General features: G+C 43.5%; 2 protein-coding genes and 1 pseudogene across 3 annotated transcripts; 1 reads left to right on the top strand and 2 right to left on the bottom strand.

Moving 5' to 3' along the window:
• The first annotated feature begins 1194 nt into the window (after nucleotides 1-1194).
• On the top strand, nucleotides 1195-8753 carry LOC111968423 (cell growth regulator with EF hand domain protein 1-like). 2 transcript variants are annotated; one of them, XM_023993949.2, is made up of 6 exons: nucleotides 1195-1552; nucleotides 2022-2127; nucleotides 2664-2735; nucleotides 7656-7726; nucleotides 7799-7923; nucleotides 8245-8753. In XM_023993949.2, the coding sequence occupies exons 1-6, from the start codon at nucleotides 1516-1518 to the stop codon at nucleotides 8650-8652; spliced, it is 819 nt and encodes a 272-aa protein (XP_023849717.1). In that variant the 5' UTR covers nucleotides 1195-1515; the 3' UTR covers nucleotides 8653-8753. The 2 variants fall into 2 exon arrangements, with proteins under 2 accessions (XP_023849717.1, XP_023849716.1); XM_023993948.2 differs by having other exon boundaries at nucleotides 1365-1567.
• Nucleotides 8754-10269: 1516 nt separating this feature from the next.
• Nucleotides 10270-15317, bottom strand: LOC111968422 (cathepsin B). The gene is made up of 9 exons (XM_023993946.2): nucleotides 15229-15317; nucleotides 12538-12752; nucleotides 12190-12304; nucleotides 11998-12113; nucleotides 11801-11886; nucleotides 11547-11693; nucleotides 11310-11426; nucleotides 11072-11200; nucleotides 10270-10974 (listed from the first exon to the last, which is right to left on the bottom strand). The coding sequence occupies exons 2-9, from the start codon at nucleotides 12744-12746 to the stop codon at nucleotides 10901-10903; spliced, it is 993 nt and encodes a 330-aa protein (XP_023849714.1). The 5' UTR covers nucleotides 12747-12752; nucleotides 15229-15317; the 3' UTR covers nucleotides 10270-10900.
• A 936-nt stretch (nucleotides 15318-16253) lies between these two features.
• Nucleotides 16254-26949, bottom strand: LOC111968972 (XK-related protein 5-like; annotated as a pseudogene).
• Nucleotides 26950-27665: the final 716 nt, after the last annotated feature.

Here is a 27665-nt window from a genome sequence, read left to right as displayed (position 1 = left end):
TCCATATCAAGTGAGAGACAACAGCACTGGGAGGAAATCTGCTAGTAAGACAATATTGCCATCTAGTGGTCAAAACAAATCATTACAGTGGAACATTACAATAATGTGGTTAAACACACACGCAAACCTACACTGAGTATATCAAACATTAGGAACACCTTCCTAATATTGAGTCCCCTCACCCCTTTTGCCCTCAGAACAGCATTCATTTGGCGGGGAATGGATTCTACAAGGTGTCAAAAGGGTTCCAAAAGGATGTTGACTCCAATGCTTCCCACAGTTGTCAAGTATGCTTGATGTCCTTTGGGTGGTGGACCATTCTTGATATACATGGAACTGTTGAGCATGAAAAACCCAGCAGCGTTGCCGTTTTTGACACAAAACGGTTCGGCTGGCACCTAGCACCATACCCCGTTCAAAGGCACTTAAATATTTTGTCTTGCCCATTCACCTTCTGAATGGCACACATACACAATCCATGTCTCAATGCTTAACTATCCTTCTTTAACCCGTCTCCTTCCCTTAATCTACACTGATCGAAGTGGATTTATTAACAAGTGACATCAATAAGGGATCATAGCTTTCACCTGGATTCAGTTGGTTCATTCTATGTCATGGAGAGTGCAGGTGTTCTTAATGTTTTGTATACTCGGTATACATCGCCCTTTGGACTAATCATTGCTCCAACTCTCTGACCAAGCAGCCACACCCTACTGCACCAAGCTTTTCCAACAGAGAGAGAGACAAGTAGACTATATTTCCCAAAACAATCCATTTGTTCCAACGGGAAATTCGTATCTGTGTAGTCAAAAGAAACATTATAAATGAAGGTGAATGTTGTCATGTCAGTTATAATGATGAAAAGTAGGTATTGGACCAATGTAGTCTGCATGTGAGAATGTGTAAGTGAGCTACTGTATAGCGGCTGCTGGTTGGCGAGGATGAGCGCCCTGCGGTGCACCATTTTCTCGGTAGCGGGGGACATCCATGCTCACAATCCATGTAGAAAAGTGCAGTTCATAGGCTTACACGAGAAAGAGGGCCAGGGGGAAATTACACTACAGAACAGTAGCAGCGCAGCTGCACACACACACTCTCCCGTCGTTCCCTCCCCGACTGAGTCGTGCCTAGTCAGCTGCAGATACGTGGCATCGCCAGTATAGGGCGGAAAGAGAGCCCTTAAATTGAAATTGAGAGAATGCGAGAGACCGCACTGACCAGGACACGTCCTCTCCTCGCAAGGAGTTCCACGTGGACCCAGTCATTGACCAAAACAGATCCCGGGGGCCAGTTCGAATACTTTCAAAATACATCCTTCCCCCCATATATCGTCCACCTCTGTTGTTACGTCAGATCAGTGAACACTTAAAGGAAAGGAAGAAAAGAAGGATGTATTGAAATGATTCGACCGATGACTCGCTCTCGCCGCTGCGCAGTGCAAATATTACCGGGAGGGCTGAACGGTAGAATCTCCCGCTATGAAATCACAACCTCAACTTACAACACGACGTTAGCATGCGTTTCTCTGTCTACTCGTCAAACGGGCCATCAGGTAGGATATGGCAATGTAAGATTGCAACTATTTAAAACGATGCATCATAACTTATTTGACAGACGTTTTGAGTGAGAGATTGCTACGTTACCATTGTAGCAGCAGATGGATACAATGTTGCAGCATTAGCATCACAGCTATCTCTGTAGTAATAATGGAGATGTTTTAAATCACTAGGCCTACTGTATGTTAAGATGATACCGCTTAATAATTCAACGTTGGACACAAATGCCAAATCACTGCAATTGTAAAATAGCCTACGCTCGTCTGGCCTTCCTACGGATGCAGAACTGATGGGCTGAAAGCATAAATTATTTCTCATAGCCTACGGTTATTGCCTTAGTTACATCTTCCAGAACATAATTCAGAAATGTTTGAATAGCAAAATGAACGGCCTAAATGTTACAATACGCCTAAAATGTTTAATGTCGGAGCAGAATGACAGCCCCGGTTATTTTCGTACTTGCAGGTGCATCGTTAGAGACTGGCGCTGACATGTTGGTGACGGGTGTGCTTTTTCTGCTCCTACTCGCGCACCAGTGTGTTTCTGCGCCACAGGTGCCCGGGGACCAAAGGTGGGCCCTGACACACACGCACTCACACACACATCGAAAGTATGGGGTTTGGCCTCAAGTTTTAAATGTGAACCAAGATGGATTTTCCAGCAGGTTTAGGTTTTCTGTTGGCTTGGGTATATTTTGTCTTTCTTTCTTTTTTTGTTTATTTGGTGAGCCAGTCAGACAACATGATGTGTAGCGCCCCTGACAGCATTCAGCCATCAGCCAGCACTGAGGGACTAGCGTTGTGTAGGAGTGATGCCACCTGACGTTAAAAAAAAACAAAAAAAAAACGATGAGGTCATATAGGAATAACAGAGACAGGAAGTATGATGTGAAGGGAATTACATCACATCCTGTTCCTGGGTGGTAACAACAACAACAGAGGAGAAATAGGGATCAGAGTTCCGAGTGAGCCTGTTTATATAGTACCTCAGGTAGAGGTCAAAGGTAATCTTTCCCTGCACTCAATCCTATTAATAAAACCAACATAAAGTATTTGTTATCACAACAGTCTCTCTGTCTCTGTCTCTGTGTGTGTATTTGTCCCACAGAGTAGAGTCAGCAGGAGCCCCTCCCCCTCTCACACTTGCCAATCCCTTTGGCTCTGGAGACGAGGAGCGCAGGTGAGTGGCACCTTTTACTTCAATTATTACAGTGGTGGTCAACTCTACACAATAAAGGGTTTAATCAGGCCAACCCTCCTCCAGGAGAGCTGCTGGGTGTGCAGGGCTTTGCTCCAGCCCTAATTTAACCCTTTAATCTGACAGGGGCATGTATTATGTTAATTCACAGCATCAGCTCTGGACTTTGAGTAGGTGTTATGTGTCTCCCAGACAGATAAGATACTGTTAGTAGCTATGTTCAAACACAGGTTTATGATGCTGTTATAATGTTTGCCTTTTTTGTAAACCTGATTAGTGTTATGCTGCCAGTATGACTGCCTATTTTCACAACAATCTGGTTGAACAAACAAATGAACAAACAAATGACTGAAATAGTTTCTGCTATTACACAATTACCCCATTTAGTTGTGTTCTGTAAAAGGTCAAAGGTTGTCTAGGTGTGTGATCTGTCCAGGCCTCAATTTATATGCAGCTCACACACCGCCACTGACTAGGCCACTGACTAAATTATAATAAATTATTTCTACGAACAGCATGATGTGAAATGGAACTTTTAAAGTGATATGCCATGTCTAAATCTGTCTTGTCTACGGACTTCTCTCTGCTATCTGCATGGTCAATCATCATCACTCCGGGTGGGGACAGATGGGGCATCTCAGTATGAAGCCCAGTTCACAATGCATGTATCATCTCATCATGGTTACTTTTTTTCTTCTTGTGACAGGTAGGCCTACATGTGCTGCAGCATAGCCTATGCTACATTTAATAGGCTATAAGTACTGAATCTGCATCTAATTTACACATCACCATCTGGCTTTCAGGGGTCAGCTTTTTTCAAATGTAATTTCAGCTGCAGAGTTTTAAAACAGCATATAGCTTGAATATCGTTGCTTTTAAGTCAGTGAGCACGCGAGCGCTTTCTCTCTCGCCATTAATTCCATTCAAATTGCATCCAAAATAGATAATTATGTTCAAGATTGATACTTTTTGTATAAATAGTGTATGTGGACACCCCTTCAAATGAGCGGATTCGGGCTATTTCAGCCACACTCGTCAACGTTTCCCTTTACTGTGGCAATAGTGATCAAATCAGCGCAATATTATCCGCTTTCATTGCAACATAGCGAAACAAAACGAACTATGCAAGAGATTTCGGAGTAGGAGTCTATTGCGCACGACTCAGCCCAGACCAGTGTGGCATAACAAATCAGAGCTGCAGTAGACCTATATGCAAATGGCCCATTGCCATGTATGGCTCTTACTTGAACTGTACTGTGTTTACAGATCAAAGCCATGTAGCCATGTGTGCACATTTTGCTCATATCCTAGTTAGTGAGATATTAGCCTGGTTATAGATAACTTCTAGTCTGCAATAGGGTAGTGACTGCCTACAAGAGCACAAAATGTGTACATTTCTAGACATCTTTGAAAAGCAAGTCAGGTAAAGAGCTTTTTTTGTCATAAAGGGGCAGTGTGGTATTTTGAGGCAGGCTTGAATAAGCTAAGTAGCCAATAGGCAGAGGGCAGCATAATTTGTCTGATTCTCTGTAATAATGGTATGGGAACAATAATGCATTTGATTTTGTTTCTTGCATCAAACAACACAACAACATGTTCAGTCACCTCCTTGTCTGAAGGACAAGTGGAGAAACAGGTTCATGTCAAGCCCTGTATGTTTTTTTAAAGTCTCGTGGAATGTAGGTCTACTGTACATTGAACACCATACATTGGCTGCTACTGTAGGCTGAATGATAGAACAGCTATTTCCATGTTCATATGTCATGGGATGCATTTTCTCCATTGATTTTCATGGTAGGGCACTCTGGAAGACCTACATTATGATCAAATATCCACAGTAGCCTAGTGGGCCACTGTTAAAACTGTAACTTAAAGTGGGTACAGCCTCAGTGTTCACAGTAAACGCGCACTGGAAGTTGCACAGAACTTTCACAACATTCAAGCTTGCGCTCAGCAGACCTGAAATTTGCTCAGTGACGAAACATTTTGAGGGAACATTGGCTATAGTAGTAGGTGCCGTGCGCACCGGTTTGAGTGTGTCAAAAACTCTGCTGGGTTTTTCATGCTCAACAGTTTCCCATATGTATCAAGAATGGTCCACCACCCAAAGGACATCCAGCCAACGTCAGACCAGTGGTCGAAAACGGGTCATTGATGAAAGAGGACAAAGCTGGCTGTCACAATTTGTGCAGAGCAACAAACGGGCTACAGTTAGTCAACTGACAGTCCAGTACAACATTGGTGTCCAAAGACCAATAAAAGAATGCACAACAGGTCGTACCTTGACACGAATGGGGTATGGCAGCCGACAACCTTACAGAGTTCCACTTCTTTCAGCAAAAAACAAGAAACTGCGGTTGAAGTGGGCTAAGGAACTAAAACACTGGACACTGGAGAATTGGAAAAACATTGTCTGGTCTAATGAATCCTGGTTCCTGCTGTTTCACACTGATAGGACGACTAGGGTATGGAGAGAACCACATGAATACATCCATCATGCCTCATCTCAACATTACAGGCTGGTGGTGATGGTGTGGGGTGTGTTTTCATTCCATACATTGGGCCCTTGATAAAAGTGGAGCAACGTTTGAATCCCACGGGATATCTGATTATCATTGACAGCCGCAAATAGATTTTTTCAGCTGGATAATGCCCAATGCTACAGGGATGATTCCACAGACATGACACGTAATTGAGCTTATTGCAGTGGCCTGCCCAGCCACCAGATCTCAATCTAATTGAGCATCTGTGGGATTTTTTTTATTTTACTAGGCAAGTCAGTTATAGAACAAGTTCTTATTTTCAATGACAGCCTAGGAACAGTGGGTTAACTGCCTTGTTCAGGGGCAGAATGACAGATTTTTACCTTGTCAGCTCGGGGATTCGATCTTGCAACCTTTCAGTTACTAGTCCAACGCTCTAACCACTAGGCTACGCTGCCTCCCCAATGGGATGAGATGGAACGACCTATTTAAAGTAGAGATCCACTACCAGCCAACTTGACACAACTGTGGGAAGCATTGAAGTCAACATGGGCAAATATCCCTGTGGAACGCTTTCGACACCTTGTAGAGGCCATGCCACGACGAATTAAGGCTGTTCTGAGGGCAGAAGTATGTGCAACTCCATATTAGGAAGATTTTCCTAATGTTTTGTACACTCAGGGTACTGTGTATATAGATGTCCTAGCCTACCCTGTTTCAGGTAATACATTCAACGCAGTATTAGCCTTACATTTAGCTAATGAATGATGGGTTATGCATAAGCTTCTAACTTATAGCCTCTGTCTCTTGCACAATACGCACCTTCACTCTGCTGGCTCCTTAGCTCTTGGAGTCCCAGGAAAAGCTAGACTATAGCTTGCTGGATTTAATAAAAAAAATCTTATACTAATAGACTATTAGAAAAGGGACACAAGCTCTTGTTTGCTGACTGTTAAATACAGCAGCCAGTAGAACTCACGGCGAGTGAAAGAATAGAGAACTCGGGATGGCGGTAGATTATAGCAGTTATTTGTTCAGACACACAACCATTCAATCTTTGTTAAGAGAAGTCAAAGCCGTCTGCATCTTATTCTAGTCCTATATTATTCAAGCATGTCATCACAATGATGAAGATAAGGACAATATACAATATATTTTAAAATTTTATTCGCTAGTCTATAATTGTAACTTTGTACTAGTTACGGTATTGTACTGTATTATATGGACTGGAATTACGCACCTCGTTCAATCCATGAAGCTGGGGGAGAACATGCGATGCTGGTGCATGAAAATAAAAATATATAAAATATAAAGGAACAATTAGAAAAGGAGACTACAGTCCACACAAAGATTTAGCCTACTGGAATTGTTTCATTTATTTACCCAAGACAGTATAGGCAGGCCTACATCTATGGGCTTTTATGTTTTTCTGTCGTACATAATGTGCGGTAGCCTATATATCATAGGCTATGTATTGGATAACGACAAAATCATTTGTGCTTTTTTGGGCTTAAGGATCTTAATGTCTTTTAATGTATGGCTCATCAGGCTCAGGTTGCATCAGACTTGAATTTTCATGCTGATCAAAGCTCTAATCAGATCCTGGCATATTTCTATGCTTTATGCACTGAGTGTACAAAACAATAAGAACACCTGCTCATTCCATAGACTGACCAGGTAAATACAGGTGAACACTGATCCCTTATTGATGTCTCTTGTTAAATCCACTTCAATCACTGTAGATGAAGGAGAGGAGACAGTTAAAGAATGATTTTTAAGGCTTGAGACAATTGAGCCGTGGATTGTGTATGTGTGCCATTCAGAGGGTGAGTGAAGACAAAAGATTTAAGTGCCTTTGAACGGGGTATGGTAGTAGGTACCAGGTGCACCGGTTTGTGTCAAGAACTGCAACAATGCTGGGTTTTTCCATGCTCAACCGTTTCCCGTGTGACAACTGGGGGAAGCATTTTAGTCAACATGGGCCAGCATCCCTGTGGAACGCTTTTCACACCTTGTAGAGTCCATGCCCTGATGATTTGATGCTGTTCTGAGGGCAAGAGGAGGGGGCGGGGGGGGTGCAGCTCAATATTAGGAAGGTGTTCGTAATGTTTTAACATGACACTTCCGGTTTGGGTGGGAAAATACCTGCTTACATGGGAGAAAAGTGATTTATTCTCAGGATTAAACATTTGAAAAATACAGGGAAGATATGTAACCCTACTGTACACAGAACACACCAGCGAGGGAACAGAGAGCTTGTTTGTAAAACCTTGAGACGTGTTGAGACTAGATTACAGTGGTACTTTCTGTACAGTGAGGTAACGTGCTACCCAGTCAGGTGGGCCTGAGGTTGAACCTTCTATCCCGAGCCCTAACCTCTGTGAACTGTAACTGTAACTAACCTCTGTGTATGTGTTAGGCTGCTGCAGAGCTACATCAAGGCCAACCTGAAGGAGGGACAGGGAGGACCAGATAGCACCTGGGAACAAGGTAAACACATCACACACACACAATCACTGACATAAATAATGAATCAACATCTTCCTATTTCCTGCTGGTCAGAGGTGTTTTTCCTGTTCAGTCTCCATGACTATGACCGCAGCGGTGACATGGATGGCCTGGAGATGATGAAGCTGCTCTCTGAATACAACTCCCACAATACACCTGGAGAACAGTCAGCTGAGCCGGTGAGAGGGTGTGTGTGGAACATCTGTAGAAAAGATCTTCAGTGTTCTGGTTAGGACATACTTTATTGTACTGACTGATTTTGTAACTTTGTCTTGATCTTAGTCAGTTTGGCCAACTAGCTAGCAGGACATAATATAAGGGTTGTGTATCAGGATTCAAATAGATAATGTAGCCTGTACTGTTGTCGGTATGAAGATGTTACTGTTGGACTCACTTTACCTGTAAGTGAATCTCCACTAACGCTGAAGTTGACTGTACAGTGTTTGTTAGTGAATATGTACACTAAGCCAATGTTTTTTTGTTGTGTGTGTGCGTCCCAGGTGGTGGACATGGTAGACTTTCTCCTGCAAACTCAGGATCTAAACATGGACGGTCTAATAGCTCCCCCTGAGCTACTCTCTCCCCCCAAACTACAACAACCAGACTCCTACTCCCAGGGTGCACCTGAACAGGGAGGGCGTGTGGCCCAGGAGCAGGTAGAGGTCCAAGTGGAAGTCAAAGTTGATGAGGAACCAAAACAAGAAAAGGCAGTGCAGAAAGAGGAGAGGAATGTAGAGAAACAGCCCAAGGAAGAAGAGTCAAAGCCAGGAGTTGTGGGACAGGAAGTTAAGACCAATGAACATCCTATACAGGCAGAGGAGACAGGACTGCATATCCCAGAGGCCCCTGCTGCTGATCATGAGCAAAATAGGCCTGCTCCTGTTCATCAGGGGCAGCCTGAAATGTAAACACACACACAATAACACGCAAACAGCACTCCAACACAACTACAATACTTCCGTCCAGACCGAGGGGGTCAGTCAATAGCAGGAGCCCTTTGACTGACAGCAGAGTTAGCAAATCACAGCCCCTCATCTACCTTGGGGGAGGGGCTTGTTTCACATGGAGGAATTTGTCTTTGGTACAGAAGAATTGTAAACAAATGTCAGCCATATTGTTTAAGCTGCTGTTATATTTCAACACATTGCACTTCCGAACAAGATCAAGTGAGAATATAATTCAGTATTAAATGTATTTTGCCAAAATATACACCTTACACTGCTAAATAGTACAGTTTGACCTTCAGTTTATTGATTTTGGGGTAAATAGTTGCTTTATCTGTTGAAGCTATGAAAATGAAGCCATATGTTGGAATGGACAATCTGATAAGTTAGACTGCATGTATGAACGTGTCAAACGCAATGCCTTTAAATGATATTTGGAGGAAAAGTATTCCCCTCCAGTGCAATATTAAGAAACATTGTTCACTCCCCCTCATGGATGCAAAAGGAGTGGTTTGGTGTAAGAAATTCAGTGGAAAAAGCCCTCTAACTCATGGAATTGGGCGCTCTTGTCACAGCAGCTGTTGACTAGATACTCCCCTTTTCCAGGTCAAAAACCCCAGGCCTTTTTCAATTGAGACCTATAAACTAAGTGCCATCTGGTGATTTGCACAAATGATATTTTTTTGCTTTGCTGCCTGCTCAGCCACAGTAATACTAGAGCCCAATTTAGTCTCACTCTTCTAGAAGTGTGCACTTGTTCCTTTAAAATCCATGAGGGGAGTAAACAAATATACAGTTCGGGGAGAAGTGTAATCAAACAATGATTTAGGAACATGGGATGAATATTTGGTTTGCTGTAAATTTCATTAATTGGAAGGTTTGTATATTTATGACAAAAAATATATATAAGCCAACATGACTGCCACCTTTGTAGTGTCTATCTCAGTGGTCACTAGGTACTGATTGCACCTTGTTTGTTTAAAAGGGGAATGTCCACTCACTTTTTTGCTTCTACATTTCCACTCAGGGATTCCTATGCCAAAACACTGGCCAAATCTCAATTGGGCCCCTAAGCACTTGGGAGAGCCAAGAGGATTTGACAGCTGTTAAGCAATATGGTCATATTCACCACCTTGCCATCTAAGCTACCAGTATGTGGAAGTTTCACCATGTTGCTTACACTATTAAAAATCCTCAAGTGCTTAGGGGTCCATACCTACGAATGACAATTCAGTCACCAGATGGGTCAAAGTAAAACAAAGAATGCAGAGGCATTCATGTGTAGAACGTTAGGTGGCTGTTTAGAAAAACAAGTCCTGGGTGGTGAGAAGAAAAGGATCCACTAAACAAGGACATGACAGTTTGAGGCCAAGTCAAACATGTTAACTTCTATTTATTTCATCATGTAACTCAAGCATCTCAAAACACTTTTGATCAGAGTAGGGAGAGAACCATTAGAAGAAAAAGCATTCGAATCACAACCCATCAGTACAAAAAGACTAATCCACATTTCTCAATGATGACCCAAGTTAGAACACAAAATGTGCACAACTGATCACGTCGAATGAAAAATATTTTCTAAAAAAAGTGTTTAACACTTTAAAAAGCATAATTAAGTGCAAACCGGGACAGAAGTATTTTAGCACAGCTAGTGACCTTGCCATCACTGGCAACATCATACAAACCATACTCACTCACTGAGGGCGGTCTCAATAGTCTATAGTGGATTATTCTCCCTGCACTGACAACACACAACTGGACAGGTGAAAGCATATACTTCACAGTGATCCTCCATATTGCCTTCACCCATCCTGTGTTGTCAGATACAAGGAGAGGAAGCCACTACAGAGACACCCGGTGTGACAGACCCAGAGCCAACCGGTCATACATGTAACATGAGCCATAGGTAAAACACAGACATTAGCAGTGTTCTGTCCTGTAGTTCGAGAAAAGTAATAAACATTGAACTAAAAACAGACTAAGCCATGGTCCAAATAGAACCCTAGCCACTACTCAGATCTGATAGGCAAATCAGAATAGGACAGGTATGAGCAATATGGTAGTAGCTCCATCTTTCCCTCTGATAGGGTGGAGTTCTCTTAAATTATTTTGGAACTACAGAGTTGCCTGGGGGAGGGGGTCGCCATCTAGTGGACAGGAAACTGGCCCATCTGCAGCCACCTCTCATCACATCCCGTTACCGGTGTCATGGTTACAAAGGGATGCCAGCCACCATCTCAGACTCGATGCCACAGTGGTCCTCACCTCGCACGATCTTGAAGAAACCTGAGACACAGGAGAGAAAACACACATTAGATACCAGAAAAAGCCATCAACAATAGGTGAGGTCTTATTTGACCAGAGTTAACAGATAGCGTCTCACCATTCTCTCCCCAGTCAGTGTTCCAGGAGTTAGCAGCCAGCCAGTAAGGAGTCCCCCCCTCCTCTCCCCAGCCCAGAACCTTAATGGCATGACCTCCTACTGGACTGCCAGAGACATGCCGGTACACACCTATAGAGAGATAAGTGTTCGGGTGTGAGAAATAGGAAAATGTTTGATATGGTGGAAAGTGAGTGGGTAAAGGAGAGCGAAAGAGTGGAAAATGAGTGCATGACCTCACCAGACTTGTAGAGCATGAAGTCTTCATAGACAGTGAAAGCACCCTCTACAGGCCCATTCTTGTAAAGCTCCTTCATTATTTCCTTCTCGTCAGAGGGCACACTGTACGAACGCTTACCTAGAGGACAGGAGAGAGGGCATGTGCATCTCCGTGGGCCAGAGCATTGCTTGAATACACCAACAGTACAGATTAAAAATCACTCATTTTCAAAGTAATACATAAAGCAGGTGTCTTTACCGAAGTGCTTGTCCTGCTTGTAGCCAGGTGTGTATCCGGGCTCACACTGGTTGGTACATTGTGGGGTGTCACCCTCCTCTCCTTTACAGGGGGGTCGTGTGCCGTTGACATGGTGCTCACAGGGAGGGATTGAGTAGGGCCTGCAACCTGAGAGGAGACCAGACAGAGAAGAGTAAGTGTGTTTCACATGATGCTCAGAGGATGGAGTAGGGAGGACTGTGTGAAAGCAGTGAGAAAGTATGCGCGCTACTCACCGCCGTGAGAGTCATAGAGTCCTCCAGAGACCAGACCCTCTTTAGTCCAGAAGTCCCACGCAGCAGAGGGGTAACCACCATTACATCTAAGAACACACAGTTAGCAATGCAAGCGCACAAATCCCACCAACCTCTTGATTCCTTGCGCAACCCCAAGGCACAGAGCAGGGGAACGAGAAACACTTGTATGCACATACCCCATGCCACAACTTTCACAACAGCTGAGCAGGTCTTCAGCGGAGATCTCCACGCTGACTTTGGCGTTGCTATGGATACACACGCGGTCTGAGATGGCCTCCGCAGCGCCAAACGCCTTCAGAGGAACAAGCGCGTCAAACACGCACGCAACTTCACGGATCAGTCACAGGAATGTCCGTGTGTGTACTTACCCAGCAGCTGCCACAGGAGCCCTGGTCCCTGACCTCCTTCAGAGTGGGGCAGTTGGGCCACTGCAGTCTGGGGTCAAAGTTTTTAGGCAGCTCCATGTCCCCTGTATATTGCACCCTACAGAGGAGAGAACAAGACAGTCATTAACCCTCCAGAGAGACAGCCATGGAGAAAGAGGGAGAGAATAACAGGAGGACCAAGACTGAACATGTGTACTGTTACGGTGTAGTGTTGGCGGAATCAACCTGAAGTTGATCCATTTTCACTACCTTCTTGCAGTCTCTCGATTCAGCACAAACACACTAGCTAGTACATTCCCTCAATACAACCCACACACAGCTGACACTCACATGGTGGAGAGTTTGGGTCCTTTGAGCAGGGTGCCACACAGCCTCTTGACGTAGCTGTAGTCCACATTATGAAAGTTGTGGCCAGCCTTCCATGTAGTGTTGGCCTCGTTGATGTAGTTAACCATCTCGTGGGAGAGCGGAGGTAGGCGGGGCCGGGCCCAGCTGATTGACAGCCCAGACACCAGCACCAGGAACACCACACACAACATCACTTCCTGTAAGGACATAAAGGCATCATGGGAACTGGAGTGCAAACACTAAAGAAGAGTAAGGCAATGTAGTTTTGGACATTTGCGTGCCCAGATGAAGTCAACCCAGTATCTAGACACCCACAGGTGGAAATTAGACTCAACTAAATGTGGTCTGTGGCACATTTAGAGATGTGAACGGGAATTGTCCCACCAACTGTTGAAAGAGACTAGTCTCTCCATGTGATCCTTGTAACGGTGAAGGCTAGGCCCTAATCAACACAAGTTTGGTGCGTAATCGCCTGGTTAATAACAAAGCTAATACCACATGTAGACCTACCACCTGCAGACTGGCGTCAGGTAGTCACAAGTGTTGTGACGTGAGCATGCAGTCATGCAGGGACACAAAGACTTGAGCTGAACTAAAGCAGCTCTTAAAAGAGCAAGGCCACAGAACAGACCGCTCAGGACAATCAGATCAAGAGGACAGAAAGAAGATGTCTTCCGTTTAACTGGAGGGGAAAAAATAAATTAACTTGGTTCAGGCCCACAGATCAATACCAGGGCAGAGAGGGTGTGTGCATGATTCAGATACTGCAGTCATTCTTGGTAAGGAGGGGGGGCTGTGCAATATTGAAGTCACATGGCAGGCATGAGTCAGCAGAAAAATCATGTAGAAAATGGTAAGTAGTTCAACAGGAAATCCCCCCCAACAACACGACTGCCTATGACTCCTCTCATCTCAGCATAGACAAGATTCAGCCAGGCAGGCAGCCAATTACTACTTCCCTAAAGATGGTTGCCTCTACTCAATAGGCAGGGATAACTTCTCTAAAGCACAGGACCACTGGTCATATGGTAGAGGAACATATGAAATCACCAATACTTTCAGATTTCATTTTTTGACTTGATGAAAGTTAGGGGTATTGCTACATGCCTATAAGACATTGTTTTTCCATCCTGTCTGAGACTGGTGCAACAAGCTATCCCACTGGCAATTGATAAAGCAGCACCATGTCTTCCATCAGTAGGTCAAGGATAGGGTAACTCCAACCACGTCTAAACTTGTCTCAAAAGGAGATAAACAGGGCAACGTTTAGTAAGGGGAAAACAGGGCAACGTTTAGTAAGGGGAAAACCTGAACTTCTAACTGGTCAGAACAGGCATTCATGAAGGGTGGAACGTTCTAATAGGAATCTGTTCCAAAAACTTCGTAATGGACAAGGATGCCAACAAACAAGGCATACAAAGTAGAATGATCAATTCACCTAGCTAACTAGCTGCCGAATAGGCATCTACTCACCACGTAGTTTATTTTTAAATTGTTTTTCCATTGGCTACCAGTGTGAGGTCATACATTTTTTCGGAATAAACGTGGTGAGTGAAAACGTGATTAAATAGCCCACTCCCTACCCGGTATCTTATTCTGCCGCTATACAACTTTGTATGCTGTTGTTTGTTACCAACCTTGTTATTTACGAAGATTTTTAGAACAGATTCCTGTTGGAACATACCACAAATTGTACCCACAGAGTAAATGGAAAGAGTATTTCTCAGCAGTGACTTATTGTTCTGTTTTGACATGAATCACTAACCTCACCACATGGAAAATTAACTGACAAACGTTGGTTGGTCGGTCGGTCTGCAGCAACCGCATAGATAGAACCTGTAAGTACAGGATTTCGCTCTGGCTAAACACCAACACTCACGATTGAGCTACCTATTCAATCAAATAACCATCAAGACATTAAGTTAGTTGGTTGAATTAGGTATTTGGCTAGTAGACTTGGACAAATGCCTGTACACAGGGTGACCAGGACAGGAGTGAAGAACACTGCATATGAAATGGGGTTGGCCCAGGTACTTCAGATCACTGGACTTCCGACACCACAAGAGTAACTTTGAGATTCAATTACTAAGGGACTGTCTGGCTTTCAAGTTCTTATCCAGGGCTATCAGACTTGTTTACAATGAAACCAGGATTTCCGTTACATACCAGCCCAGACATGTTGCTTACATAGGGTAGGGAACTTATCCGAGCCCTTTCAGAAAATACCTTTAGATAACTCAAGACCTTTCTCAGTCATTGCAGATTGTCATTGCACAATTCATAGCACGCACACGCGTATATCGAAAACAAGTTGTGAGACAAGAATAGCATCAGGTTGCCATCAACCAATTTCAGAACTGTCACTTTGAAAGTAACGTAGCTGGCTGACAGACACACCGCCCAAAACACCGCCGCGTTTTAAACTGCATAACGTTAGTCAGTCTAAGTAACATTAATATCGATCTGTGTGTCACAACAAAATGTATATCAGAAAATAAATACTAACGTTATCTATCCATTGTTGTCTTATCCAAGAGCACAATCTTGCTAGCTTGCGAATTAACGTTAGTGTAGCTATTGTTGCCGACAGTAGTTAACGTAAACTACCTAACGCTGTTGCATGTTCCTGTAGCTACATTAACGTTCCTCAAGTTGTGAAATTAGATACGTTACCTGTTGTCTGCTTGTCAGGTGTACCGAAGAACAATTACACCACACATGCACCTTTCTTAATTAAACTGCTTTCGAGTTCCGAGTCTGACGTTTAAATCCGGTGAATCACGTGACTTGTCATGAGCCTCTTGCGTTCATGTCCCTCGTGATTCTTGCAGATGCACATTAGATTTGGTAACGAGTAAATTGATGCAATAGGCCCATGATGTAACTGCTATAGGCCTATTTATTTATAACAACTATGATGAGTAGGGGGTATATTCAGGTGAGATGAAATGTGCACCATTTCAGACAGAAATTATTGCTACATGACAGACTGTTCGAGCCCAATAATGTTTGTACCATGTTGGCTGTTGCCATGTTGTTGCTACCGTACTATGTTGTTGTCTTAGGTCTCTCTTTATTACATTTACATTTAAGTCATTTAGCAGACGCTCTTATCCAGAGCGACTTACTTTATGTCGTGTTGTGTTGTCTCTCTTTTCGTGATGTGTGTTTTGGCCTATATTTTAATTTAATTTATTTTTATTCTCAGTCCCTGTCCCTCCAAGAGGCCTTTTGGTAGGCTGTCATTGTAAATAAGAATTTGTTCTTAATTAACTGACTTGCCTAGTTAAATAAAGGTAAAATACAAATAAATACACTGTCCTCCTGAACAGGCCCCGATGCAGGTAAAGCAGAAACGTAGGCCTATAGGATTTGCATTTACTAACACACATCAGGATACGTCTAAAGGATCATCTACACAAAAGACTGCGTTTTTCAAGAACAACTTGTGACTGCAAAACAAGCAAAGTCATCATATAAAACAAAGCATCAGAGGGCGAAAGACATAAACCACAGCAAAGCTATTGTGTAACTAATGAATGATCTGTCTTCTTCCTGTTCCTCTGTTCGTTTAACTCAGCTGACAAACAACTTATTAGATAATCGTGAAGAAACAGAATAAAGAAGGTGTGACAGATTGGGCTTGAACCCTGGTCGTCTGCGTGACTAGATAACCAATAGAAACACAGCATCCTTCCTTCCTGGTGACGCTAGTGTTTATTCAGGTGTACTTTATACAATTATTAATAACCATTATATTATTTGAATAATGACATTACGATGAAGCAATCAGATGCATCACATTCACCTGGTGTAACAATAATAACAACAACAACAAGATCTTGTTAATACATTGTCAGGTACAGATACAAAACTTTACCGAGTCAAAACACAGTGCATCACACTACTGTACACATTTCATACAGTAAATGTGGGCAAAAAAATAAATAATGATGTATACAATGCAAGAAACTGGAAATTGAAGTGCACCATTCCATTCATTGTGATGAGCGTATACAGATAAGGCAATGAGACTGACAGCCATTGCAGCTGATGCTGTCGTTTCTACAAGGCAAGCGCTGATTATTTCATTATCAAGCCAGGCATTGAGATAGCGTTCTAAAGCGTGTTGGTGCACCAAGATACATTTAAAAGTCCATACTGATATTAGTAGGCTATATTAGCTAGTATATTAACTCTGCATAGACATACATTCTAAAAGCTGGTTAATGCAATGTGTGTGTAAGTGATTTCTCTTTTCACATCTATCATTAGATACAGTACACTGTCTTTGTCAGGCTGTATAAAAATAAGGACGAGCATGCAGTAGTACCATTTTCCTCAGCTCTAGGTAGCTCACACATTCCCTTTATATCAACAGAGATAAAACAATAGTTCTGAACTGATCTAGTCCCGAGCTGGCTCTCTCTCTCTCTTGAGCCTGGGGACAAAGTTAGTTCTGAAGTCACTATAAACACAATCAAACAAAAATAAAAAGACAGTAAAAAACAATGTAAAAAAACACAACATTCTGATAACACCGACCTCCAAACATCCATAGCAGCACATGGCCTAGATAGGCCTAGCTCTATTTCTCTCCCTAGCCCCTTCTAGGAACAAAGGGCCCCCTTAGGGACTAAGGTAAGGGACAGGGATAGGAATAGGACCAGGCTGTAGAGGATCCGGAAGCTCATCAATACTACTAGCAGCTTGTTTCAGGCACTTCCACACTGATAGATACAGTCTGCTTTGATGCCTCGTGAATAGATACGATTAGTTGGATCTTTCTCCTGTCTCACAGAAGTAGAAAGGATTTCTCCCTACAATGGTTCACAAAGATCTTATATCTTCACCATTTGAGGTAAATTCGAGACTTAGAAATAGCACCTATACTGACCGAAATGAATTGAACACGGAACACATTTGAATCATTTTGTATATATTTAAATACTAGTACCTATCAGACTTAAAGGTCTGCTTGACATGTCGGGACTAGCTGTAAACAAATTGTAAATAAGAGTAAGAATATCGGTTAAAATTTCACATAATGAAAGTATTTACGTACATGACCTATTATTGTTAGGTTACCTTTAGATTAAATATCACATTTGAATACTATAATAATGAATGTATATACAGTAGCCTATAATAGTGTAGTAAAACCTAACATGTGATCAGAGCGTCTCCATGGACTAACTATTAGCACCCCTTCAATTATCCCAATCATATCATAATACCTCATAAAAGTGCAAACTGCCTCAAATGATTGCAGTTATATACAAGAAAGAAACAAACAAAGACAAACATATACTCTCTCTTCTCTGACAAACCATAATAAACCACAACTTAAGCTATTATCGCCCAGTGGTGAATCATAACGCTTTACGATGGCACTAATTCAATCCACAGCACAAAGTAAACCACACTGAGGGTTCACTCACAATTTTTATGCCATAGAAATATAATCTAGTTTTAGATTCTAGTTTTTAGATTATATTTCTACGGTATATCCTCTAGCAGAGGCGTTAACCATGTATCTGACACACCACACACGCTATTACTCTCACGGACATTATCATTCAATGTCAACATGAAACCGCATCTGTTATTAAAATAATACTGCATGGACATTCTGAGTATACTCACAGTGCAGTTTTCTTTATCTGTGATTGATTGAATCGGGGCCTAAGAGCAAAAGGACATCCCACTGTTCCTTCACTAAAGACTACTTCCAGTGCAGTTTCTATGTTAGTGTGTCTGTGTGTGATAGATACATGTGGATTCACAACCTCACACTGGCTAATTCAAATGGATACTCAAGACAAGCTATTGTTATTTAGTGTGAAACACGTCTGGCTAACCTGGGGGCCGAGCTGGTTCTAATTTAGTCAACAGGCCCTTGGCTAGTAATAGATTAGTTGTCTGGCATGACAACGACGTTGTAATAGCACTGTTGAATACAGAACCAGCCTTACACTCAGGCTAACGTCATATATCTTGTAACATACTCTCTATATTTTGTGTTCTATATCATCTCTAGACCTGGGTCAAATACAATAATGTTAAATACTTTTAAATACTTTAGGCACACTTGATTTAGCTTGGAATGGAATGGAACAGTGGTACAATGGAACCAATTAAATAGTCCCGAAAGTGTAAACCTCACCCACCCAGCTGCACACTGGTCAAGCTAAATCAAATACACCTCAATAAGTATTTGAGAGTATTTTACATGTATTTGATCTCACGTCACCCATTGTCCCCCTTTAGATCAATTTTTCTCTATGGTCTACAAACTGGACCAGTTGTTTTCTAGCATGCGTGGTGGTGGTGGCGGTGGTAGAGGGGCTAGGACCTGGTTCCTCTGGAACAGCACGAGGCTCCTGTCTGGGGGTGGAGGTGAAGAGGGGCTCCCTGATGCGGTAGGGGCTCCGGTAGGTGGAGATGGGCGACAGCTCAGAGCCCCAGCCCAGGTAACTGCCACTGGATGGGGAGACTGCTGCAGTGCTGAAGTACAAGGCGGTGCCAGACTCCGTGGGGTTAAAGTTCCGCTGGGGGCTTCCCATTCCCAACAGCAGGGACGGTGATCTCTCTGGAGACGAATCACGTCTGACATCCAGTGACCCTGCAGAAGATGACCCTTCGGTGTTCGAGGTGACCACGTTGCTGTCGATGTGGCGGTAGTCTGGGTACTTGGGAGAAGAGGGTGTGGGGGAGCAGTAGGCTGCGCTCTGGAAGTCTTCGTCATCTCGTTCTTCAGAGGGAGGGGGGCTGGAGTGAGGGGGGCTGGAGTCGTCTTGCGAGTTGGAGGGCTCAGAGAGGTGACCTCTGACGTCCTCAACTAGGACCTCCACCAGCGGCGGGTTGACTTCCTGGATGGGAGATGGTGAGGGCAGCACATGTCTCACCTCCCCCTGTCTCACTGCCTGTCTCACCTCACTGATGATGTCTCTGGCTGGGGCTGCCTTTATAACCTAGGAAGAAGAAGGACAGCTATGGTGAATGATATTCTATAATAATAATAATTTGGTCGGTGCTTATATTTGTCCTGTTTTCACAACCAGGAAATAGATAACTTATCAGAGAACATCCAACAGTAGTAGAGAATAGCAAATAAATCCGCACCCTGCTCTGTTTTAAGACAAACAACGCTTCAACCACATGAAAACAGAACATTCAAAAGCAGATACCAGAGTGTGGGTTTATTTGGAAAAGATAGGAGTTCTGAACATGACAGAGGAGCTTGACAAAAACAACAACCTGTCAAGGGTACACTTCAAGGAGAAGGGGAACAAATGGAATTGGCTGCTCATCTCACCTCCTCCACCTGTCTGACCTGGTCAACCTGGGGAACGATGGGAGAAGATTGTGGAACGTTGGGGGAATGTTGTGGAACGTTGAGAGAATGTTGCGGAATGTCTGGGGACCTTGGCAGAGTCTCTTCCTCTAGTCCCAGCAGCCCGACCAATCCCCCTTCACCATAGGCATGGCTTATTCTAGCCACATCACCTGTCTTCATGGCTAGGCGAATCAGCAACCAGTGGTGGTGCTTCCAGCCCTGCCATTGGCTAGGGAGCTCCAGCAGATTCCCGCCACCCACAAGTTGACCGTGGCGATGGCTCTTCTCTTCCAATGAGAGAGAAGAGCCCCGGTCTGCACAAGCTCTGCCCATTCCATGGTGACGTATGCTCTGGAGGATCTCAAAGGACTTAGGGTGGAGGAACCGGTAGTACAGGACTAAGGCTATCACTCCTGTAATAACACAGACCACCATATGAGTGTGTGAGTATGAGTACAAGGTTAGCTGTACAAGATTGTGTGTTTGTTGTGATTGTGTGTGGTGTTGTGTGTGTGTGTGTGTGTGTGTGTGTGTGTGTTGTGTGTGTGTGTGTGTGTGTGTGTGTGGTGTGTGTAGTGTGGTGTGTGTGTGTGTTCTCACCCAATGAGGAACTACAGAACACGGCGGCTGGGATAACCCATGCTATCCCATGATGCAACACTGAAGAAGTCGGAACCTGCAGGCAGAAGAAGAGCGTTCTCGATAAACATGGCCTGCCAGGAGAAGAGTAGAGAGAGTTACATACACGCACGCACGCACGCACGCACACACACACACACACACACACCACACACACACGCAACACACACACACACACACACACAACACACACCACACGAACACAACACACACACCACACACCAAGTAGAAGCCGGGCCATTGCGGGCCATCGGAGGGCTCCGGTCTTTGACGTTTGAGGAAGAGGAAGATGTGTGAACAGCTCCCAGAACCAGGTTGAACAGACGCCAGCGCAATGGCGTCTTAATGATGTCACTCTGCTGCGACACCAACCAGAACGTAGCACCCAACCAGTGAAGACCTGAGACACACAGGAGCAGGACACTGAATGTTCACACACACACACACACATATATCTATCTACAAACGCACACTAAAAGAGACACACACACACACACATATATATACACACACTCACCAATAACTCCAAGTACCCACTGTCGGAACAGGCGTGTGAAGAGCGTGAGGGTGGCGAGGCGTGCTCCCAACATACTGACCTAAACACAATACAATAAGTCTGTTACTATCACACACACATTCCCACACACACAAACACACACCCAGCCAGCCCTCCTACCCTCCAGAGCAGTCTACAGGTGATAGCAGCAGGGGTCATGGGGAGATGTCCAGGTCTGATGAGGGAACAGGCTCTGGCATACAACACTAAGGCCCAGGCCAGGGAGAGCAGGCACACCGCAAAACACACTGACACTGAAGAGAGAGAGAGAAAGAGGTTGGGGAGAGAGAGAGGGAAGGGGGAGAGAGGTGGAGGGAGAGATAATATCAATACTCTGTAGGGTGATTGTATCAAACACACACACAGACACACAGACAATCACACACACGTGTAGTACCTGGTGAAGAGAGTCCTACATCGGTACAGATGAGGACATATGTCTGCAAGACAGTCTGTGGCAGAGTTACCACCAGCGCCTCCAACAGGCGGAGAGCTGAAACATCAGCCTGCTGCATTATCTCACTACACCGATCCTCTCCAGTGGATGTCATAGTCTCCCATAACCTGGAACACACACACACACACAACACAGAGTTAGAGGGAGTGAGACCCTTCAAAACAGAGTTCAGCTCAGTTTGTTTCATCACTGACCTCTCACCTCTGACCCCTAACCCTAAAGAGGTACTACAGTAGCACACAGCAAAATTTGCAGTGTTAAATCAACACTTAAATAGTTAATTTTAACACTATCTCTGAGTGTAAAAAGTGCTCTGATTATAGTGTTAATGTAACACTCCGTAGTGTAGAAAATGTACACTGCATATACAGTGGGGAGAACAAGTATTTGATACACTGCCGATTTTGCAGGTTTTCCTACTTACAAAGCATGTAGAGGTCTGTAATTCTTTACTCATAGGTACACTTCAACTGTGAGAGGAACGGAATCTAAAACAAAATATCCCGAAAATCACATTGTATGATATTTTAAGTAATTAATTAGCATTTATTGCAAGACATAAGATATTTTACATCAAGAAAAGCAGAACTTAATATATTGGTAGCAATCACATTTCCTCATCTCAGTTTGCCTGACATTAATCAAGTCCTCTACATAAACTGTGTTCCTGCTATAGTTTTTTAAAACCCACAGGGTATGTCGACCACTGCAGCAGGATTTTGGCCCACTCCTCCATACAACTCTTCCTCCAGATCCTTCAGGTTTCGGGGCTGTCGCTGGATCCAATACGGACTCTTCAACTCCCTCCAAGATTTTTTATTGGGTTCAGGTGTCTGGAGACTGGCTGGCCACTCCAGGACCTTGAGTTACTTCTTACGGAGCCACTCCTTAGTTGCCCTGGCTGTGCTGTTTCGTGGGTTTTGCAATGCTGAAGACCCAGCCACGACCCCGATCATCCAATGCTCTTACTGAGGAAGGAGGTGTTGGGGCTAAGGATCTCGCGATACATGGCCCCATCCATCCTCCCTCAATACGTGGCAAGTCGTCTCCTGTCCCCTTTGCAGAAAAAGCATCCCCAAAGAATGATGTTTCCACCTCCATGCTTCACGGTTTGGGATGGTGTCTTGGGGTTGTACTCATCCTTCTTCTTCCTCCCAAACACGGCGAGTGGAGTTTAGACCAAAAAGCTCTATTTTTGAATCATCAGACCACATGACCTTCTCCATTCCTCCTCGTGGATCATCCAGATGGTCATGGCAAACTTTCGCAGCGGCCTGGACATGCGCCTGCTTGAGCAGGGGACCTTGTGTGCGCTGCAGGATTTTAATCCATGACCGCGTTAGTGTTGTTACTAAAGGTTTTCTTTGAGACTGTGGTCCCAGCTCTCTTCAGGTCATTGACCAGGTCCTGCCGTGTATTCTGGGCTGATCCCTCACCTTCCTCATGATCATTGATGCCCCACGAGGTGAGATCTTGCATGGAGCCCCAGACCGAGGGTGATTGACCATCATCTTGAACTTCTTCTATTTTCTTCTATTTTCTAATAATTGCGCCAACAGGTCGTTGCCTTCTCACCAAGCTGCTTGCCTATTGTCCTGTAGCCCATCCCAGCCTTGTGCAGGTCTACATTTTATCCTTGATGCCTTACACAGCTCTCTGGTCTTGGCCATTGTGGAGAGGTTGGAGTCTGTTTGATTGAGTGTTGGGACAGGTGTCTTTTATACAGGTAACGAGTTCAAACAGGTGCAGTTAATACAGGTAATGAGTGGAGAACAGAGGGCCTTCTTAAAGAGAAAAACTAACAGGTCTGTGAGAGCCGGAATTCTTACTGGTTGGTAGGTGATCAAATACTTATGTCATGCAATAAATGCAAATAAATTACTTAAAAATCATACAATGTGATTTTCTGGATTTTTGTTTTAGATTCCGTCTCTCACAGTTTGAAGTGTACCCTATGATAAAAATTACAGACCTCTACATGCTTTGTAAGTAGGAAAACCTGCAAAATCGGCAGTGTATCAAATACTTGTTCTCCCCACTGTATATACTTGCCAGTGTTACTCAAATTTAACACTATGGGGTAATTAATACTCACACTTATTTATATTCAATCCTAGTGTTGAACCACTATTAGTGTTAAACAAAAACACTGTTACAGTAAGTAATTTTGGGTGTTGTTTTAACACTGTATGGCAGGGATCATCAACTAGATTCAGCCGTGGCCCAATTTTTTCTTGAGAGGATGATCAGGGGGCCGGAACATAATTAAAATAATTTGTAGACCGCAAAAAAACCAAACAGATATAATATTTGACTAAAACATAATCATTTCAAACCTTGCTTACATTTTTATACGATCACATATATCTCTCTATTATTTGTGGGAATACTTTAGAACAGATTTCCAAATTAAAATCACTGAGCTGATTTGCCTGTGTTTTTACAGTGTTTTATGTCCCCAAAAATAAATATATATAGTCATGGCCAAAAGTTTTGAGAATGACACAAATATAAATTTTCACAAAGTCCGCTGCCTCAGTATCTTTAGATATTTTTGTCAGATGTAACTATGGAATACTGAAGTATAATTACAAGCATTTCATAAGTGTCAAAGGCTTTTATTGAATGATGCAAAGAGTCAATATTTTCAGTGTTGACCGTTCTTTTTCAAGACCTCTGCAATCCGCCCTGGCATGCTGTCAATTAACTTCTGGGCCACATCCTGACTGATGGCATCCCATTCTTGCATAATCAACGCTTGGACTTTGTCAGAATTTGTGGGTTTTTGTTTGTCCACCCGCCTCTTGAGGATTGACCACAAGTTCTCAATGGGATTAAGGTCTGGGCAGTTTTCGGGCCATGGACCCAAAATATTGATGTTTTGTTCCCCGAGCCATTTAGTTATCACTTTTGCCTAATGGCAAGGTGCTCCATCATGCTGGAAAAGGCATTGTTCGTCACCAAACTGTTCCTGGATGAACTGTTTCAGAGGGGAAGGATGCGGACGCCTTAACACAGTGGTGTTAGGAAACTCCAGGTTTACAGGCCACATCAAGCGTGCAAGTCACATTATGCTAGTGTAACGGATGTGAAATGGCTAGCTAGTTAGCGGGTACGCGCTAGTAGCGTTTCAATCAGTTACGTCACTTGCTCTGAAACCAATATGTAGGGTTTCCCCTTGCTCTGCAAGGGCCGCGGCCTTTGTGGAGCGATGGGTAACGATGCTTCGTGGGCGACCGTTGTTGATGTGTGCAGAGGGTCCCTGGTTCACGCCCGGGTCGGGGCGAGGGGACGCCATAAAGCTATACTGTTACATTGATGCTGTTGACCCGGATCACTGGTTGCTGCGGAAAAGGAGGAGGTTGAAAGGGGGGTGAGTGTAACGGATGTGAAATGGCTAGCTAGTTAGCGGGTACGCGCTASTAGCGTTTCAATCAGTTACGTCACTTGCTCTGAAACCWAKAWGTAGKGTTKCMCCTTGCTCTGCAAGGGCCGCGGCTTTTGTGGAGCGATGGGTAACGACGCTTCGTGGGTGACTGTTGTCGATGTGTGCAGAGGGTCCCTGGTTCGCGCCCGTGTCAGGGCGAGGGGACGGTTTAAAGTTTATACTGTTACACTGGCTTGCAAAGTGATGTGTAATTCCTATTGAAATCCAGAGTTAGGATATCCAACAGTTTTTATTCACCCGCAAACTGCATTCAGAATGGTTGTCAGGGTTAGAAAACTTGATAAAAAATATGACCTAAAGACGTAAACCATTTAAATCAGTAACGGGTGCAGTAAATCTAACTAACTGATTGGATTTGTTTTGAAAAATGTTTATTTTCCTTAGCGTATAAGATGAATCAATGTACATGCAAATACAGATATTAAAAACAATCCTAAAGATTCTACCTACAGTAGAGCATGCTGGGAAATATAATGATGTGTTTGGGACTGTTTTACTCTCCACAGTGTAAAACAATAACTCTGTCTATTAACACCAACACTGGGAGCTCTTTTATGCCACTGAGTGTTAATTTCACACTTGCAGCGTGAATTTAACTCCTGAATCAACACCAGAAATGTTACACTGAAAAATCAACACTGCTCAATTTGCTGTGTAGTACATTACCTTCTAAAGATACCCAGGTGCAGGATGTGAGTCCATTTGAGATCTTTGCTGCATATACGTCCATCTGCCTGGTACCACAGCCAACTTAGCAACTGGGGGCCCCATCCAGGGAGGAGAAACAAGGCTGTAAGCCCCGCCCAGTGGCCATAGCAGTAGTTATGCCCCACCCACAGGTAGTACACAAAACAGTAGATCACTGTGGAGACACATGCACAGGTAATTGATTAGAGATGACACACATGCACTTTTTCTTGTAGTCTAATTGCTGATGGTGTTTATGTACAAATGTGAACGGGCAAAATGTCATCAATATGTAATTAACATCGAACTAATGTGTAATTAATATCCTAATTAATATCTGTTCTGACTCGAGACCACAAACGTGTGCTAAGCATTTGAACAAGGGCAGTTTCAGCATAGTGTGTGTGTGTGTGTGTGTGCGACCTCCATCACGACTATAGGCTGAGCCCAGGGTAGGGTCTGGGAGATTCTGCGCTGTTTCCGTATCTCTAATTGGCTAAAAAATAATTGGCTACAAAATGCACGCTCCTCATGTCTGGGAGAACCACTGAACGAACGATGCAGTGCTCTCTCCCTTCAGATCTGCATTTTCTTTCTCCCTCTCCTGTCCCAGTAATATGAACCATCTGCCGGACCAGATGGACGTTATTGGAGAGAAGGTAGAGTAGGGTCCCTCCAATCCGCTATCCATTCATGGCACCCAGAAAAAGGCGCTCGAATATGACAAAAATGCGCAATTTTTCTATTAGCATAACTAAAGTTACTGCTGCATGGTTTCATAACCACCTGGGTAAATATAGAAAAACACCACCAGTGATGCACGCACCTATAAAGATTCGAATGTATCTGCAAATGCAGATGAACATTTTTATACTTTAGGAAATACGAATTAATTCAACCTTTATGCATGCAGCCTTTCGTGGTATAACACTGTACTGATATGATTTGACGTGTAGCTTAGGTGTGGTGAGAGATATAACAGGCCTATCTCCATCACCGGAGGGGTGTGTTTCGGTCGTTCTCGGTAACCGCAGTGCTAAACTTACGCGCAGTCCGCTCAGCCACAATGAGAAATGCAGTAAACGCGAAAACGCAAACTTGGCAGCAGGCCACGCAGGAGCCTCCCCTGTCCCGGGAATTGGTGTATTGTCTCATCACGGATATGTAGAATCTTTAACTGTTGTGTTGTTATTGTGATGAGTCCCAGGCAGCATAATCCGGTCCAAGGAAGGGAGGGTACCCGGCTCTCTGCTCGGATCCGTAGTCCTTTGAAGATGGCTTCTGACGTCATGGCCCGTCATGGCCCATTAAAAAGTAAATCTGCAGTTGCTGCATCTATTTTGGGACGTATAAATTAATGATATGTACCCATTGATTCTTGAAGAATATACCTTATAAATATCATGAGTTTAGTACAACTGTCTTTCCCCATCAGAATCCAAAATATTTGATTTTTTGAAATTCCAATACTTGTAAACAAACATTATATAGCCTCAAAACATGCTTACAATTATAATGTTCATATCATGGATGGTCAGTCCTTGCATTCATAGCTCTGTGTATGAATTTGAGAGCAGTTACACCTATCCAGTCCCATCCCTCAGCTTTTTACCGAAAGGGGAGGGGTGTGGCTTTGCTATTGTTTCAATTACTGATTGCCCCTTTAAAAGGCAAAGTCTCAGATTTTTTTCATTTCAACCAATGAATAACAATGGTAAAGCATGACTTTTATAATAAAAAGTTAATACAGTATTTAGTGTCCTGTATTAGATAGTTAATACAATATTTTTCTCGTGATGGCATTTGTTACCAAATAACTAAGAATTTTACCAAATATTTGGAAAGGAAGCCCCTGCATCCATCCCATCTAGTTTTGGAGGGATTGAACAAGTGGTGGAGTACATTACAGTTAACATAGGATGGTAGTATTATCCCACAGGACAGACCAAAACAGGCAGACCATTTGTTTCCAACGGGTTTTATT

The sequence above is a fragment of the Salvelinus sp. IW2-2015 genome, linkage group LG9, assembly GCF_002910315.2.
Source record: "Salvelinus sp. IW2-2015 linkage group LG9, ASM291031v2, whole genome shotgun sequence".
Taxonomy (NCBI): Eukaryota; Metazoa; Chordata; class Actinopteri; order Salmoniformes; family Salmonidae; genus Salvelinus; species Salvelinus sp. IW2-2015.
Note: the sequence above shows the minus strand (reverse complement) of the source record. Positions and strands in the feature narration are given on the sequence as shown.